This window comes from Ambystoma mexicanum, chromosome 1p (genome assembly GCF_040938575.1).
Source record: "Ambystoma mexicanum isolate Mex_15411 chromosome 1p, UKY_AmexF1_1, whole genome shotgun sequence".
In the NCBI taxonomy this organism is placed as follows: domain Eukaryota; kingdom Metazoa; phylum Chordata; class Amphibia; order Caudata; family Ambystomatidae; genus Ambystoma; species Ambystoma mexicanum.
In genome coordinates this window covers 1,305,043,464-1,305,061,610 of record NC_090921.1, presented here as the reverse complement: position 1 = coordinate 1,305,061,610, position 18,147 = coordinate 1,305,043,464, and the positions used below count along the sequence as shown (strand labels likewise).

The following is an 18,147-nucleotide window of genomic DNA, read 5'->3' as shown; positions in this document are numbered from 1 at the left end:
GAACAATGGTTCAGACATGTTTTAATTGCTAGGATGAGAGTTCTGTTAGCCTTCTGTGACATACTTCTTTGCTAGGGTGAAAGTTCTATGAATCAATGACTATGGGTTATGTTGTATCATACACCATGTATTAATGTGTTAATAGTTGCCATTCTATGGCGCGACATACAGACATCACCCAATCTCGTGATTAACTTATTTAATAGACGACTAAGCAAACAAGGAGACTTTATTGAATTTTCAAATTGATGTTTTTAAATTTGTTAGAAAATTGAAAAAAAACCTCGATTCTGAATAAATCACGTTACTGAGGACATTGAGTTCTTTATGAATGAATCTAAGAAATAACGGAATTGTATCAATAGCAGGCGAGAATATCCAAAACTTTTATTGTATCATAGTGACATTGTTGTGCCTGCGCAATTCGCCAATTCAATACTAATCAACTTGTTGCTGTTGAGGGTCTGGCTCTTGTTTCTTTAATGATGAACCAAGAAGTCCCTCAAGAAATTTTGCCTGGAGAGGAGGGAACGCTGTGGCAGGTTAAACCCGTTTCACAGGTTATTTTTTACATTGTTACAGCCATGTGTATATTTCCAGTTGCTAGTTTGACTGGTATGGTAACTTTAACTCAACACATTTTGAATATATCAGCACTTTAATGGAACGAATGCCTGGGTCTTCTTTAAGAGATAATTTTGCTTTCCATGATTAGAGGCATTGTGGTGATCTCTTCAGTGTGTTTCTTTTGTGTTTGAGGTGGGTCTTCACCCCGCCCAGAGGCACCCGATGCAATAAAGAGGCAGTGCGCTTTTTAAGGCACTGCTGGTTTTAAATATATATATAAATATATATATATATATATATATATATATATTCACTGAAAAACCTTTAGTTGACGTTTAGTTAAGTTGACCATATTTATCGCAACAAAACCCTTGAAATTCAGCACATTTGGGAAGTCATCACCGGCTTAACTCGGCACGCTCCCATTGATACCCACCAAAATGCTATGTCCCCCATAATGCCATTTTGTATGTTATTGTGAATCCCTTCTGTTATAATATATATGTGCTCTTGGGCTTTGCAACAGAAACACGCCGAGTTAAGCCAGCCATGACTTCCCAAATGCGCTAAATTTCAAAGGTTTTGATGCAATAAATCGGGTCAACTTAAATAAAGTTATTTTAATAAATGTCAAGGGTTTTGTTATACCAATGGTTTTCTTCAGCACCACTAGCCATGGCCTTCGACCCTGGCTAGTGATAACGGCCTTTGGCCGTGCCCACTCTATTTTAAAACACTACCAGACCACTAGCAATGGCCTTCGGCCGTAGATACTATGCATGTATTTTGGGCCCACTAGCCAGGGCCTTCGGCCGCGCCCACTCTATATTTTAAAACACTTTGTGGCCACTTTGCATCCCCTACCTCACTGAGCTGTAAAAAGCCATTTTATGTTACTCTTTAAAAAAACTCTTTCCCTATAACTGCGCGTTTAATAACAATGTACTACAGATAGCCGTGGCTATCTGTAGTTATTTGATAACCGCGTTTTTCGGGAAAAATGACAGAAAATACATTCTTTCTTGCCCTCCCAGGCACTCACCAAGTGCCTCCCTTGGCTGTGCCTGCTTCTCCCACTCCCCGGCTACCAGAAAACGTTTGCACTTTTTGTTGTAAACTTGGTCCCTAGCCCCCCCTCCAACTCCTCAATTTACCATGGTGCCCCACCCTCTACATTTCCAGATTATTGTACCCCTAATGGCATTTTTCTGCCTTTTCATTTTCGTTTAGCTTTGGGTATACATGCGGTTATCTCTTGCATCAAACTAAAGATTAATGGCAAGTTTTCAGTCCTGAAAAACGTGTCTGCTGCAATGCACCACGGATGCATTAAGTAGTGGGCGCTCCATACCATTGGTGTAGATGGCGCGGATGCGCACAGTTCTCCCCTGCAGAAAATTGCATCCAGGGTTTGTCCGGCGTCGTGGGTGGATCCATTTACTATTTTCTTGAAATGCAAAGTTTACAACAGTGCACAGAGTGAGTTCGCTGTGGACTGGTTTTCTTTTTAGAATCATATGTTGAAATCTCCCAGTATGACTAGGTTGTCATGGTGGCATGGCAGCCTTGTCCGCTATTTCTGTTGCAAAGTTGGGGTTTTAAGAAGGGGGTCTGTAGATCAGCAGGAATACTATGTTGGATTGGTCGTTGGGTTATATCTTGAAGAGGAGGGATTCATAGTCTCCTGCATTGGTTGTGATGATTCGAGATGCTCGGATGTGTTCTTTGTGTACGATTGCGATTCCGCCTCCTCTTCGGTTTCCTCAGTTGACATGTATTAGTTTATAATTGTCTGGTATTAATTTGTTTGCAATGGCTTTGTGGTTGTCTGAAAATCAGGTTTCTGTGAGAAAGAGCACATCTGTTCCTCCTTTCCTTAGGAGGTCATGGATTTCTGTTGAGTGTTTTGCCATGAATCTAACATTGAGAAGGATGCAGTGTGTAGTTTGTTTGATTTTCCTTTCAGGTAGTTGTTTGTATTGTTTGTTCGGCCCAGTGTGTTGTCGGGTGTTTTTCCGTGGCTTGTGGGTTTTCCCTGGTTGAACCTGTTGGCTGGAATGGTTCTTTGGGAATCAGTCTCTCTGTTGAGTAGAACAATAAGGTTTATGGCGGGGTTGGTTGATTTCGGTTTGTTCCAGGTGGTCAATTGAGTAGGTACCCGTCCGTTGTTCCAGTCTTTGGTGATGTAGGGTGTGTATATGGTGATGGATTCCAACTTATAACCGATTCTGGTTTGGGTATTGTCCATGGTGAAGACGGGTTGGGATGGTTTATTAGTTGTCCTGTTGCATTTGTTTTGCTGGTGGGGTCTGTATTTGCGATGGTTGCTGGCTGTCGGTTCGTTGGTGCTGTGCTGTTTTTGTATGCCACGCTGTTCTATGTGGAGAGGTAGCGAGCAATGTAGTCTGTCTTTGCTCTGTTCATTTTATGTCTCCTTCGGCTATCTGGGATATATTTTGTCCAGTTTTTCGGAGTTGTAGGATCATGCTCGTTGGTTTATTCCCGAGCGGTTTGGGTTTTCTCATTATTTCTGTTGTCTGTTCTGGCTTCTTTGTCTTTCTTGGGTGAGGCATGATGTTTGGATTATGGGTTGTATTTCTTTGAGTGGGCGTCCTCTTTGAATTAGTGTGTTTCCTAGTCTTTGCTGTTTGTGGTTTGTTGTTGCTTGTATTTGGGTATCATGAATGCCTTCTTAACTGGCGAAGGTCGTCACATCTCACAAGTTCAGGTTGAACAGAAGATAAAAGGCCACCCCCTCCACAATCATTTTTCTCAGGAATTAGTGAGCCATTACCCCATCAGGCACAACCACATGGGTCCAGCACCTCCTCCAGTGATGGAGAGGATCCAGGGATCTTACCACTGGAACATGCATGGGAAGGGCTGCAGGAGAGGCAGTCTTGCTCCAATGATACTTTTCAATGAGTATATGATCATGACCCTCAGTTCAGCCGCAGAAACAGTGATGGACAGAGCAGCATCCAAGGGACCAGGCAGGACTGGAGCAGAGACACTAAGGGAGGTCGGTGGGGGGACAGTATGGGTAGCATCAGTCTTTCTGTGTTAATGTGACCTGGAGTGTCATCTCTCACTTCTGTGTCGCCTCTCACTTCTGTGTCTCTCCACCGTCCACAGGTGTGGAAGTGAGTATATCACTGCTATGGTCATCCCTCCTGTGTGGAGAGGCAGAAGAATGTTTCCTGAGAGGTCTCGGCTCCAGGTATGTGAGAAGTGTGCAGAAAACATACACTTGCCACCAAAATATCCAAGTCTCATAGGAGCAGTCCGACATCTCCTACTTGGTGTGCCACTAGCTTAATACTGAACATGAAGAAACTTCGAAGTAGGTCAGTTGTAGGATCCTCCCCTCCGCCTCAATCTGGTGCTAGCACAACAGAACCGCTAAAATCCAAAACAATGGTGATAGTCCTCCTCACGTGCCTCACAGAGGTTAGGGGGATGGGCAGTGGTCTAAAAACATGTGCCTGTCATTCGGGCAAGGAGCAAGTTAGCATCGAGAGGGTATGAATGCCAGCACACAGCTTCTGTATTCACCAGCAGCAGCAGAGAAGACCTACTGGAAGGTTGATAGTTGAAATAAAGAAACAATAGGAGGATGCTGGATGAAGTGTGCCTATGTATCCTCCCAACTTCAGTGGAGAGGGTTCACCTGATGCAAGGGGAATTCTTATTGGAGAATAAGAGTGTTGCCTGTTTAAGGGGGTGTGGGCGCCTCATGCTAGTGTAGCCCCTATTTCTTTCTTCTCCCCTGGCCCGGGTGAGGGCAGTATTATAAATACTCTGAGCCAGGAACGGACCACACTGACATCACCCAACCATCCTAGACCAGCTGCTCTGGTGAGGCACTGAGCAAACTGCAAATAAAAGATGTTAAATCAGGAGATGAGCCACAATTCTGAGTTCAGATCTTAAATGAGGCACAGTACACCAAAGGGGGGGGGGTTTTGTTACCCCTGCAGGTTTTTATATAATCCCTTGTTAACTTTTTTTTTTAATCCAGCAAACACATCCTCTGTTTTCATACCAGCCCCTTGTTCTAATTCAGTTTTCCCCTTCAGTGTTTAACAGTGCATTCATCAGAGTAATAGCTGCTCATTGCACAAACCCATCAATAAATGAACCTAAAGCAAGTTCCTTTGCACAATACTTGTGGGCACCATACTTTCTGCCCAATCTCCCACCTCACAACAACACATTGCCAGCTTCATACCCCTTGAACCTCTTAGCAGCTGCAGTCTGCTCTAAACTAAAACGTCCCATCCTTCTAAGACATATCCCAGGTCATGTCACCCAAAACACAGTACCTTTTTGGCTGCTGCCTGTCCTGACATGTCTGCCCCGTTCTGCTGTGGGTGGCTGGCATGGGTATATTTGGTGTGGCTTTGGAAGCTCTGTTCCTTCGTAGGGCTTTGAGAGTCTTTAGTGTCCCCATGGGCTGTTGAAGCCCCAATATCCTCTGTGATGGTGATATCGTTTCCAGGGCTTTGACAGCCCTTCATGTTGCTTTGCTTTACTCCTTGGCAGTGGCTTTCAGTGGCTTTAATTTCCTTTGGGCTCTGCTAGCCCTAATTTCTTGATAGGGCTTTATGAGCCCATACTCCATTTTTCCTCCTTGGTGGTGCATAAACAAAATGAGGTATGTCATAGGGCTTTACAAGCTCTTTGATGCTTTTTCCTCAGTGGTGGTGGTTTTCAGTTTCATTAAAAAGGCTTGTGGGCCCTTTAATTTTCCTCTGTGGTGGTACCATATTGAGCTCCAGGTGGGGAAATTCCTTGTTGGACCCTGCCCAGGCCCGTCCACCCTGGTGGAGCCAGCGCACCCAGCCAACACACGCCATGCGGCCGAGGCTCCAGGTAAGTTCCCACTCACACCGCTCTCCCCGAGAGAGCGGATGATGCACAGGCACGCAGGTGGTCTCGCTGGGTCCCCGCTGGTGCCGTTGGGGTTCTTTCTTCATCTTCATCGACCGCCCGCCTGGCCACCGTGTGGGCCAGCTTACCCCAATGGCTATGACCTTCACCAAAGCCGCACCACGCAGGTAGCCAGGGACCTCTCGCACCTCTGGGCTATCAGACCACGCTGCGGTTCGGGTCGGCCCACACGCTGCCCCAAACTGGGGCGTTAGCTTCACTCGACAGCCAGCGGCCATGCACTTTTCTATTTTATGGGCCAACCCGGGTGGGCCACTGCCTCCCAAAATACGCTCTTGATCTGGGACCACCCCACACACGTGGCCCTGGGCACAGGCGTTGATCTTTACCCAGACCGCAACAAACACACAGCCTGGGGCTTTCTTTCATGCCAGGCTACAGCTGGCAGACGCAGCCCGGCTTGACCCCATTGGGAGGCCCCAGGGGGCTGTGACCGCCCAGGAACACAGCTCTTTCTTTTCTTTCTGTCCTTCTTTAACTCTCCTTTGGTTTAATTGACTTTCTCCACACTCTCCTTCTTAAAATGTTCCTTTTCCAACGGTTCTCTCCCTCTCCAGAACTTTCTCCGGGTAAATCTATTATTGAGGGCAGGGAAAGGTCCACTGTCAAACACAAACACATTTCAACATAAATAAAACATGCTTTTAAAAACCCCTTTGTGTCTTGTGGTTTCTATACATATTTATTATTTTCCCAGTCTCTAACCGGGCCCCATTTGGGCCGGGGGTTACACTAAGAGGCATTGGAAAAGGACTCAAAGTAATGGGATGGGATTATTAGTAAGAATTCTTGCCACTCCCGTGCTGACCTACATTTTATTGAATTTCGACACTTATCTTAAGTTGATAACAAAAGTCAATCTTCTGCTCAACCTATCTATGCTGGTGGACTGCACAGAAAAAAGGAAGTAGGATAAGCGATCTCCCAATAATATTGCTTGCCTACTGCAAACAAGGTTGTGTTTTCTTGAAGTGTCATTCTCTGCTGCAACCAGAAGCTAAAATGTTCAGAAGGAAGTGAAGGAGAACAGGGGTATCCCCATCCATTTACAGTACTTAAGATATTAAGAGAGTTTCTCAGTATAACAGTTTTTTACGTTTTTGGGTGTTAGGAGAGCGAAGATGGGGGCCACAGGGCAGTTAGAGCCAGGTCTCATCCGACTTGTTCACCAGAGCAGTGGCCTGCCATTTGTGCACAGTCCTATCCTTGCATCATGCAGCAGTCAGAGCTCACCTGACTGGAGCCAGTCCGCATTTGGATGCCTGAGAGAATCATGTATACAAATACCTACTCAAAATATTGGTTTTCCGCGTCAAGGGGTAAGATACACAATGCACAGTTTCAGATTGTCTTTGCTCTGCTGTTCACTGTACTAGTCCTCCGCCCACACTACACCATCAACCCACACACAGAGTGAAGCTTAAAGTGATGGGTGACTCAAGCCCCAGCCTTCTCAATCTAGCATGTCACACAAGCAGAAAATATGCAACCTGAATTCCCCAAAGCGGCTTCAGGTGATTCAAATCAATGCTGCTATACAAACCAACAAACTCCCTCATTCTTATTCAGAGGACTTCACAGTCCCTATCAATTTCCCTCCTTTCCACTATGGGTCCTTAAGGTCTTACTGCTCAGCACACCTATGTATAAAGAGAAGAATTCCCACAATAGTGGTGTAAAGTCATAATTCGTAGTTCTAACACTTAATTATCTGCTGTTCATCTATGTACCTCATGATGGTGAAACGGTTACATCTTGGTTGGGCATGTACAGCACTCCTCTGCCCTAACGGGCAAGACTTTGCTGTATAAATATTATTATTAAATAAATACATTTGGATATAATTTATAAAAAAAGGAGACCAAAGAAGGGTGCTGTTTTTACATTGCATGGAACGCTGTGGAGGCCTTCGTTCAGTGTGATCACAGCTCCCAATGTTGCATGGCGCTACATAGTTTGCCCGATGGTAGCTCTGCTTCACAACCTTGGTGATCATATTTGAGTCCAATTGTGATAATACTTACTGACAAATTATTTGCCATTTACTGTGTTGGCTTAAATGTCTCTGTTCCTGTGCTTTAAAACTCCCCATCCAGCTGGGAGAAACAATACCAGGGTATTGACGAATGTGTGCGCACATTAGGAAGCCAAAGGAGCATTGGTTTGCAAAGTTGTCTTAGAACTTTTACCATAAGTTCACTGCACCAACGACCATAGACATAGCTGGTCTCCAACATTTGCGCAGATGCCAATTTGCTGCAGCTTCATTTTATCGGCATAGTGGACAGTCACTTGCCCAAGAGTCATCAAATCCATCAACCTTCAACAACATGGGAGACAACCTGATTTTGAGACCATGTCTCAAATCCACAGATGTTCATAATAAAATCATCCAAATGAATTTGTCCCCACTTATAATAAATTAGAACACTATATAATGCCCACTTTTTGTAGACTTTCAAGGTTCTCAATTCCCAAACCTAAAGCACAGGAGAGGCCCCTATGTGTGTAATCAAACCCTAGTACTTTTACAAGAGAAGGTGTGGCGTGTGGGAACTGAGGAAACTTTGCTTCAGAGAGATTTTTCAGCTGGAATGAATCACTGGTCATGAACTCTTTCTGGTGAAAGTATTTTCTCGGTCCTAAGTGAAATGATAGATTTAGAAATACTGCACTGTTACCGCACAGAGCAGTCTTTCTAAATCAAACTGTCATGCCCCTGCCACACAGGACAGACTCGGAAGCAGAGGGCGAGGAGAACAGGTAAGTGTGTGGGTGCGTGTGTGTTGGTGTGTGTGTGTTGTGTGTATGTATGTGTTTTGGTTGGACGGGGTGGTGGGGGTTCTGGCGTGGGGGGAGGGGGCTGGGGCTGAAATCCCACGGGAGAAGGTGGGTGGCGGGGCAGGGAGGAACAATGAGGGGTTCGGGGGATGAAACCCTCCCAAATATTTTTTTAAAACGCATTTTAAGAGAAAAAGACCTTTTCAATGTGTTTTTTACCATCAAAAGAAAACCGGGCATTGTAAATCGGTCTTTTTGTCTTGAGACCTTTAAAATGAGGTCTTTTCACATAGAACCATTTTCTCCCCCCAACTGTGCATGAACAATAAATCCAAAAGTACATTTAGCCATAGATCTTTTTTGCAGTTAGTGTCCCCCAGCTCATCCTGTACCCCTTCCCTCTCCCATTACCAGAATTGCTCCTTTCGTGCCACAGATTGCAGCCTGGTTGGGCATGGGAGCCATAATGGTGCAAGTGAGAATGGCCTGGCGATTGCCGGAGTATTGGAGGATGACCGTCACTGTCTCCTCAACACCTAAAAATAGAAATAGAAAGATTACAAATAAAGCCCTTTTGCATTTCTTTTCCTTTTCCCCAAGACAAACAACCATTAAATAGTCTATGGATTTCTTTCATTAGTTTGGGAGCCCCAAAACTCGTCCTGTACACTTTGTTGCAACATTGAATTATGTTGGGTCTAATCTGCAGAAGGCTCCCTTAATTGAGACATGCAGTATATTAAGCCCAACACAACTATCCAAAGAGTTACTTACCTGTCTCATATAGGAAGCCCTTGGCTGTGATCGACTCTGGCTTCTCGCCTCCAAAGACCATCATAGCAAACTGGATGCAGTAGCAGCCAATGTCCAGAATAGCTCCTCCCCCAAGCTCCTTCTCCACTACCCGTGTAACATGTTGAATGCTCGCACCAAACTCAGCACGGACAACCTTCACCTCCCCTAGAGCCTTCTGGGACAGCAGGGTCCGAATACGTTCATAGGCTGGGAAGAAGCGACTCCAGATGGCCTGTAGGATAAAGCAAGGATAGGTTAGCCGGTTTGGAGGCCACCTATTTCGGAAGCCACTCACTTTTACTTTTGTGAAAGGTGAAGGTTATAAAAATGAGAATTTTAAAAAAGAAATGGAAGAGACATGTCTCCGGTAAAGGAGGTTCATCAATTAAAAGAGTGTTACTGGGATTATTGGGAGTTTCCTATGCGATTGCTTTTGTAAGAGGAACTACTTCATTAGCATGGGAGAAGTCTGTTGCAATATGTCTTCTATCTCTCTTGTGCGGAGTCTTGGATGCTTGATGGCATGTATTAGATACTGAGAGTTCTTGGAGTGGACAATAGGTTCCATGTGTGACAGTGTCAGGACTGTAGGAGTGGTGGGTGTCAAGTTGGCATTGTTGGCAATTAGCCTCATTGTGTTGTAGGCGGAGTTCAGGTCATTCAGACCCAAAGGGGAAACGACATGACGGACGGGAAGTCCTCAGTTTCGAAATAAAGATAAGTTGGGTTACAATGCACTGATGAGTGACCTCCTTCATTATTAGATATTTATTTATTTGTATTTGTAGAGCGCGCTACAGCCCGCAGGCATCAAGGCGCTGTATCAGAGCTTAAGGAGGCTTACTTGAGGGTTACAATGAAGCCACCCAATAAAATAACTTGTGTATAGATATATAGATAGGCCCTGTTAATCCTTGCTGGTTTGTACTACCTGGTGTTACTTGAACACCACATGGCAACGACAGGTGAAACCTGCGTGCCGGCCATGCGACTGAGTTAAACTCCGGTCCGACACAGATTGCAAATGAGCACACGCAGCTGCGGTGCACCGCAGCAGATAGCAGGCGGCCCTGGGAAATGGGTGCACACTGCATATTCAGCTCCAGCACGACCCATGGCAGGCGGCCTACACAGCAGCGATGGGGGGTGAGGGAGGACACAACCCTCTGCTCAAAAGAACACTATACAACACAGGCGAGGCAACGCGACCCTGTAATAAAAAGTACGCGCAACACAGCAGAACTACGCGAGGCAAGCAGCCTGCGTGGTACCACAAGGTGACACCCTGTGACCTGAAGACAGGGAACGTACTAATGGCTAACAAAAAGGACAAAAAGCTTCACAGGACAGCAAGATAAGTAAGCCTGCCCATCCAATAAGACGTCTGCACATGAGGTCACATGGCAGTGAGTGTAAGGGGCCCAAAGGTCAGCATCATCTGGATCGGGCAGTCTCATTGCAGAAAATGAGCGGAAGAGACCAAGATGTCGGAAGAGGAAATTCCTGCAACAGTGTCTGTGCGATCATCAGGGATGTTTCAAATGATTCAAGGGGAATCTGTACCATGGCAACTACACCCGACTTTTGATCTTACAGACACCAGCAACCAGGGTCCACGAGGGATCCACTGGGACAAGAATTTTAAGGTATGTGTTGGCGCCATGGGCCTCATAGATGACGTGAGAAAGAAAAACATGCTAACTCTGGAAGTAGGAGCTGCAGTGCGCAACATACTTTATGAGCTGGTAGACGAGGAGAGGGGGCAACATTTCAAGAAATACAAGAAGCGCAATCAACCTATTTTGCACCACATACCAACGTGGATTATGAAAGCCATGTTTTCCACACAACCATACAAGACAAAGGCGAAACACTGGGCAATTTTTTAAAGCGACTGTGTATGCATCAAACAGTGCACATTCCACTGATACTTAAATGAGGAGGCATTACGAACCTGGGTAACTGCAGGCTGTGAATCGCCAGAGTTCAGAAAGAATCTCCTGCAGAAATAAAGATCACTGGATGACATTCTGGCTACGGCGAGAACGGAGTCAGCCATTACGCAACAAGTCGTCAACATGAGCAAAGAACAAGAGTCCATCCAAAGTAGTCAAGGCAATGAAAGGAAGACTCAATGTTTGCACCAGAAATCCTCACAGTCACACAGAAGATAAGCTCCAGGGTTACCGCAGAAAATTAGATGGAAGGGAGATCACAAGAAATATATCCCATTTTAAAGATTGCCGGGAGGGACATGAATCATGGAGGACTCCCAGGAGAGACAGAGGGGGATGGGGCTCCGAAGATTCATGTCAAGCAGGCAGTGAGACATCTAATGAGGAGTGGGAGATGCCGAAACACGATATATCAAGGAGAAGCCCGGAATCCCAGAGAGAAAGCACACAAGACTAATTGAGGAAATGGGTTGAAATTTAGTATTTGAGAAAGGGGGAGATGTCATGTTAGCATTGGTGGCAATTACCCTCATTGTTTTGTAAGCAGAGTTTGGGTTATTCAGACCCAAAGGGGAAATGATATGTAGGACAGGAAGTCCTCAGTTTCGGAAAATAATCTTAAATTGGTTACAACGCACTGGCGTGTGACCTTCATTATTAGATAAGCCCGAATAATCATTGCTGGTTTGTACTTTCGGATGTTACTTAGAACACCATAGTGGAGTGTGGGGGATTATGGTACAGTTTTCTGTGTGGTTTTTTTCTCTATCTGTGGGCTTATATGCCCTGGAGATGTGCCCATTTGGGGCCCAGGACTTCATAACCCAGAATCCCTGCAGCCCGTCCTTGTGCCACGGATCCTATTTAAAGCCCTGTCCCACCCGTACCGTGTGCTGGTAATTGAGATCTCCAATGCATAGCATGGATGAGGCTTTAGCGGCTTCCACTCTCGCTTCCCAGAGTCATGACTTGTTGCGGTGCCTAGACGCCGATCCTCAGATGCCTAGTTGCCATTCCTGAGCCTGAGTTCTTGTAGGTGCTCCGGCGTCCAGTTTTCCTGGTCGGCGATCTTCTGCCCAGACCAGTGCTCAAGCACTCTGCTGCCCAGTACAAAGTTCCCTTTCGCCTAAGCCACTGTCCGCAGCTTTGGGCATGTGGAACATAGCTGCAACTCGCTGACCAACATGTGTAGCACACAATTCTCCGCTGTGTCCATTACAGCTCTCCGCAGATAGTTCAAGGCATTTACCAATAGCATCCTGGGAATCCTCATTGAGAGTTCCAGGGCTAAGTATCCATCAAAGTGCATGAAAGAATTCTAGTGCTTGAATTGGGGTGTGGTGATTTATGCTTGAGCCAGTCTGTCTGTTTTCTTGTACATAAAGTGCCAATACGCAAGCACTGAAACAAATCTAATGTTTAAACAAGATTCCACCTTTTGGTGAAACAGACTCTGAATGTTACCAAAGAACCAACAAATACAGAACTGCTTCTGTCTCGTCTGTCTTACTTCACCTCAGGAACAGCTTATGGGACTGCGGATGCTAAATGCCTTCTATTCTTGTTATTAAATATCTGTGCCACTTCAAATATATTTACGTTTTCCTGCTGAGTTCTGGCTTGTTGTTGTTTGTGTTATGCTTATTTGCAAATGTGCTAATCCTGTGGCGCATTGCCCCGCAGCCTGATGCAGGCTTAGCTGATAGTGGAGAGAAAGAGTACCACAGAAATTGATCAAGGCTAACCCTGTTGATGCTCTCTGTGGCTGTCATCTGTGCCCATCATGATGGGCATTCCCCTCTTCCCTTACTGCTCATTGGATCTGCTTTCAACCGAGGTAAAAAGTGCTGCGTGTTTGAGTTACATTTAAGTGCTAGCAGTCCCCCTGATTTGTGCTTGGCTTGTGCATATCCCACCCCTTCCTGTTCTTAGTCTGACCTTGCCGTGGTGTGCCTTGGTTCATGAATCCTTGCAAGAGGCGGATGTCCTGATGGTTGCCGTGAAGACGGTCACTTCATCTTGAACTGCGCTGTTCATAAAAAAGGTTGAAACATGAACTCGGAAACCCTGAATGCCAGAGTGATTGTGATGACGCCAGCAGCAGTTAGCAGGTCACCCGCCCGCCATGTTGCGGCCGTTCCATTGCATTTGGTGAAACAGACATTTTACAGGATTTTTCAGATGGAGGGGCAGGCTAGGGATTAAATAAAAATGATCTTTAAGGGCGTAAAGGGGCATGAAAGGGTAGGGAAGGGATAGCTTGAAATCCATTAAAATCCAGCTAAAAGCGGCAAAAAGACAAGATGGTCCCGATCGGTTAGCATCCTATGTTCTCTCCATCCTCGGCAAGAAGGGAAATGAGAAGCAGAATACTAAACTCCTGGAATGGAAGTGTGGGGTCATGGCCCATTAGATTTACGACCCAATGCCGGAACATAGTGCGATGGCACTGCTTGCATCTCTCCTGTCAGACTTTTCTGTTGATGGCTAGTCCAGCATGGCTCCATCGACCTTTCTGGGTAGAAATGAGATTGTCAGATGGTTCACAGCAGAGACCTGTCCCTCCCAACTAGTGTCCTGCCTCAGTCGGGTAGTGCACACTGTGGACTTGAGTACTTCCTAGCCAGTTTCTGACTGGGTCATTAACCATGTACACCCTGAATGTGCCCATAGTAACTTACAACTGTGTATGGGCATTCGGTCATTGACTTTTCATTACCGTGGATGGCACCGGTTCCCACTTTTCATAGCTGCCCCAGACTTGGTCACCTTTCTTCTGTTGCAAATAGTGGCCTCTATAGTTAGGGATCCGTTGTGACTGACTTTTCCCTATCTACTCTGCTCAGTATGTATGTGATGTCATGAGTGCCTGGATGCAGAATGTTGGGTGAATGTTCTCTGCTGTGTGTTCTCTGAGTGACAGTTGATGAGAGGCTGGCTTAGAGAGAGGGTGGCCGGTGGATGTGTCCTTGTGTACCTGTAACCCGTGACCTTATCTAACCTGCACTGTAACCAAATAAAGAAGTTTCTTTTTGTATCCGAGGATCCTGCGTGATCTGTGAACAAAGGTACCATTTTATCAATGGCGATGAGCTGAAGAGCCTGCTCTGTGCTAAGGACCTGCGCTGTAGGGACAGCATGGGGACATCCACCGCCCTCATAAACCGAACCAAAGAAGAGGAAAAGGAAGACCCTCTCTCTGTCGCTAAAGTGAAGTGCCAGCCTCAAAGTAATTTTTCAGAAGTTGTGGCCTATTGCCAAGGTGGCCTGGATCAGCCTGTATGGAGAGCTGCTGCTGATGGGGATCGGTGCACTTACCGGAATGGGGGTCACTGCTGGAGGCTCTTCCTGATCATGTGAGGGTGCTTTGTGTGGTGCACTTACTGGTCGGATCGGTCGTTACCAGACGTTCTGTGGGCAGGATTCAACATACATTGCTGATGGAAGTTCTGGTGTAGGCCTGTTGGAGGTTTCAGCCGACGGGGAGGCCGTGCTGAGCATCGGGCAGGGTGGCCTGCAGTGCTGGTAGAGCTGTATGCTATGGTCTCCAGAGGGCATCATGAAGGGCAGCCGTAATGACCCTACCTGTGAGCAAGTGCAGGGAGCTGAAAAGGATGCAGAGCGTGGATTGTTATGATGGCGTCAGCAAGTCTGCAGCCAACGGCCAAGGTGGCCATTCTTTCATCACATGTTAGGGAACACAGGAGTTCCGTTCCTCTGAATGTTACACAAAATAGGGTCATGTCACTCATTCCAGAAAGAGAGGCTGGTCTGCGAAGCGCCTTGCCAAACGACTCGAGGGAAGTGGCATCGGAGCAGTGGAAAACGTATCTCCATGCAGAAGACCTATATCCCAGAGGAACTGTCCTGAAAAGGGATGTGCAGTGTGCACGTTGATATGGAAGATTAGCCAGTCGTACCAGTTTTTTGTGTCATTTGTGGAGCTGTTTTAAACATTCCAGGGAACAGCCTTCTGTTGGCGCTTGTTAAGACGGATTTCTGAACTCTGTCCTGGTGGCGCAGAAGTTCAGAAGGCCAACCTAATTACTTGGAACAGGGTAACCTCTGGACAAGCCAGACCAATCAAGGTAGCGATCGCGGCGGTCAAGACTAGATCTCAAGAGGGGTGAGGGTGACTGAAAGCCCGCAATGAGCACACAAAGCAAGAGCGCTTACAAACTACTCCAAACAGTTGTTTATATCAAAAATAGATACACATTTATTATAAGGCCTTGAAACTAATAACCACAGTAAAAGCAGCAATATACAACGATATTAAACCAACACATACACTATCCACCCAATATATATACAGAATACACAGTTTCACAGCATTAGCAGCACGAAATATGTTATCCACCTGCAGGGGACGGAAAACAGGCAGTGCGAACCAATGCGTGTGATATGTCCGCCTTCTGAGGCCCCTAACTAGATGGTAGTCCAATCCCTACGAAGAGTGGAGCCTAGCGCTCAAAAGTACCTGCACACGCCGGTGCCAATGGGCAGAAGGTGAAGCTCTTCGGAGGACGTTGGACAGCTCTGTAGGGTGCCCTAATGAAGGAGAACACGGTCCGCGACTCTAGCGCAGCCTCCACTGTGAGGCAGAAGTAGGGCGCGAGTACGGACAAGGGGAGCTGTATTTACAGCGGGGAAAAGCAAGGGGCACTGCAGGAGGGCGACCAGATCCTAGCTAATCTACTCACCGGTCCCCGAAGCAAGCAGGCCCGAGCTTCTCCTCGATAGATGCAGCTTCTGGCAGGTTCTGAAGAGCAGGGAACGTCTCGTCGTCGTGCAGAGTAAAAAGACGTCCCGATCGAGGAATCCTGCACAGTTTTGTCGCCACGGCAGGGCAACGGAACGGCCGGGTGTATTCAAGCCAAACGAGCACCGTTCACCTCTAGCTTAGGGTTGCTAAGCAAACGAAGCGTGTGAGCGTGCCCCGGACTCAGAATACCACCCAACCTGTCGGCGATTACAGAGCAGGACTCCTTAGTAAGCTGGTCAGTCAACTGGATGGCCCAGAGACACTTCCGAAGGCTTACGGCAGGAGTTGATGAAGGTGCCGGGAATAGCTGGTCCTGCTATTCCAATAGGTCGAAGCGCCAGTACAGGCCTTCTTGTTCGATCTTAGGTGGAAAGGGCTTCACCGGACGACAGCAATGAGGAGCAGAAGTTCTTCAGGGGGTCACCAGCGATTCCTCGGTCCAGCCTCGTGTTCGCAGGATACTTGGCTCCTGTATCCCTGGGTTCGTAAGAACTCAGGAGATCGACATGGTAGTGGTGTTTCCAGCTCCCTCTTATCCACGGTTCCCTTCGCGCCAAAACGGAGGGGAGCCAATGGGAGATCCGCTCATCAACACACATACCATACGTGGACCAATCACGGACCACAGTGGTCCCAGGCATTCACACCACCCTAGACTCTCTGGCACCCAGGATGTGTATTGGGACCAGACAGCCCAGCCCACATCCTGGGGGCACTCAAACGACATGTAGAAGCCCGCGAAAGCAACCGTGTTTCGCGGGAAACTACATGCCCAAATAAGGAAGGCCCCGGGTCGCCTGACCCGGGGGAAGGTAAAGGGAGCAAGACGGACAGTGGACGAGACAAAGGAGCCTCGTGGTCCGGCCATTTTGGGTAGCCGGGCCACCCTTTTGTGTTCGCGGCAAAAAGGTGCTCAGAACGGCAAAAGGAGCTCAAAATAAACCAAATGATCGCTGCCACCAGCCCAGTCCCTGAATGACTTGCACCGATCCAAAAACCATCCTACAAGAGTGTCTAGGGTCTGTAGAAGGCTAGAGACCCAAGAGAGCTGTAACTTAGCTTACAGTGCCCTCTTGTGTCGTGTTGCACTAAAATGGCGACACGATAAAAGAAACTACGGGAAACAGCGTTCCCCGGTACTGACTGTCTTAAGGGCATGTCAGTTTCCCCGTAAGAAAGGAGCGAAAGCCCAGAGGAGTACGGCAGAAGGCTGCACTTCTCTGGCAAAGTCAAGAAAACAGGTTGAAAACAATAGCAAAAAGTTTAGGGGTTGCCACATGGAAGGAAAGTTCCCTACAATAACGAAATCTTTCCTAACACTCGCCCCTCCCAGACTATGGACAGGGGGAACTAATCCACCCCTGGATGAGTCTCTTGTTCAGGTCGGTAAAACATTCTGGACAACCCATCAGCATTGCTATGTTGGACACCTGGCCTATGCTCAATAGTGAAGTCGAAGCCTTGTAGACTTATGGACCACCTAAGCAACTTTGGATTCTCCCCCTTCATGTTCATTAGCCACTTTAACGGCTTATGGTCAGTCTGCACAGTGAAGTGGGTCCCATAGAGGTAGGGCCGCAGCTTCCTTAGGGCCCACACAACAGAGAAACATTCTTTCTCTACCGTGGACCATCTGAGCTCTCTGTCCTTAAGCTGGCGACTAATAAAACCGATAGGGTGTTCCTTACCCTTCTCATCTACTTGCGATAGTACAGCTCCTATCCCAGTGTCAGAGGCATCCGTCTGCACGATAAAAGGTCTTTGATAATCAGGGGCCCTGAGCACAGGGGCCTGGCACAAGGAGTCTTTTAAGCCATTGAAGGCCTTCTCACACTCGTCGGTCCAAGTTACCTTCTTGGGTTTCTTCGGAGTTGTGAGGGCAGTCAGAGGAGCAGCTATGGTGCCATAGTCTGCCATAAAATTGCGGTAATAACCCGTGAGTCCTAAGAAGGCTCTCACTTGGGTTTGTGTAGTGGGGGTAGGCCAGTCTTGTACTGCTTGTACTTTACTGGGGAGAGGCTGTATCCTTCCTCCACCTACTTCATGCCCAAGGTAAACCACTGAGCCTTGTCCAATCTGGCATTTACTCGCCTTTATGGTCAAGTGGGCTTTCTGAAGAGCCTGGAGCACAATCCCGAGGTGTTTCACATGGTCTTCCCAGGTGGCACTGAAAACTGCTATATCGTCTAGATATGCAAGACAGAATTCGTCCAACCCATTCAACACATGATTCACAAGCCTCTGGAAAGTGGCAGGTGCATTCTTCAATCCGAACGGCATTACCCGGAATTGGTAAAGCCCGTCGGGAGTTGAAAATGCTGTCTTCTCCTT

At 47.0% G+C, this 18,147-nt stretch overlaps 1 protein-coding gene across 2 annotated transcripts in view; it reads right to left on the bottom strand.

Moving 5' to 3' along the window:
- LOC138453359 (trans-1,2-dihydrobenzene-1,2-diol dehydrogenase-like) overlaps window positions 1-18,147 on the bottom strand; it is a 97,755-nt gene that overhangs the window by 21,323 nt on the left and 58,285 nt on the right. For both annotated transcript variants that reach the window (XM_069606131.1, XM_069606122.1), the window contains exons 4-5: window positions 9,076-9,328; window positions 8,713-8,837 (exon numbers count right to left, since the gene is read on the bottom strand). In XM_069606131.1, coding sequence (XP_069462232.1) covers window positions 8,713-8,837; window positions 9,076-9,328 — 378 coding nt within the window. The remainder of the gene's footprint in view (window positions 1-8,712; window positions 8,838-9,075; window positions 9,329-18,147) is intronic.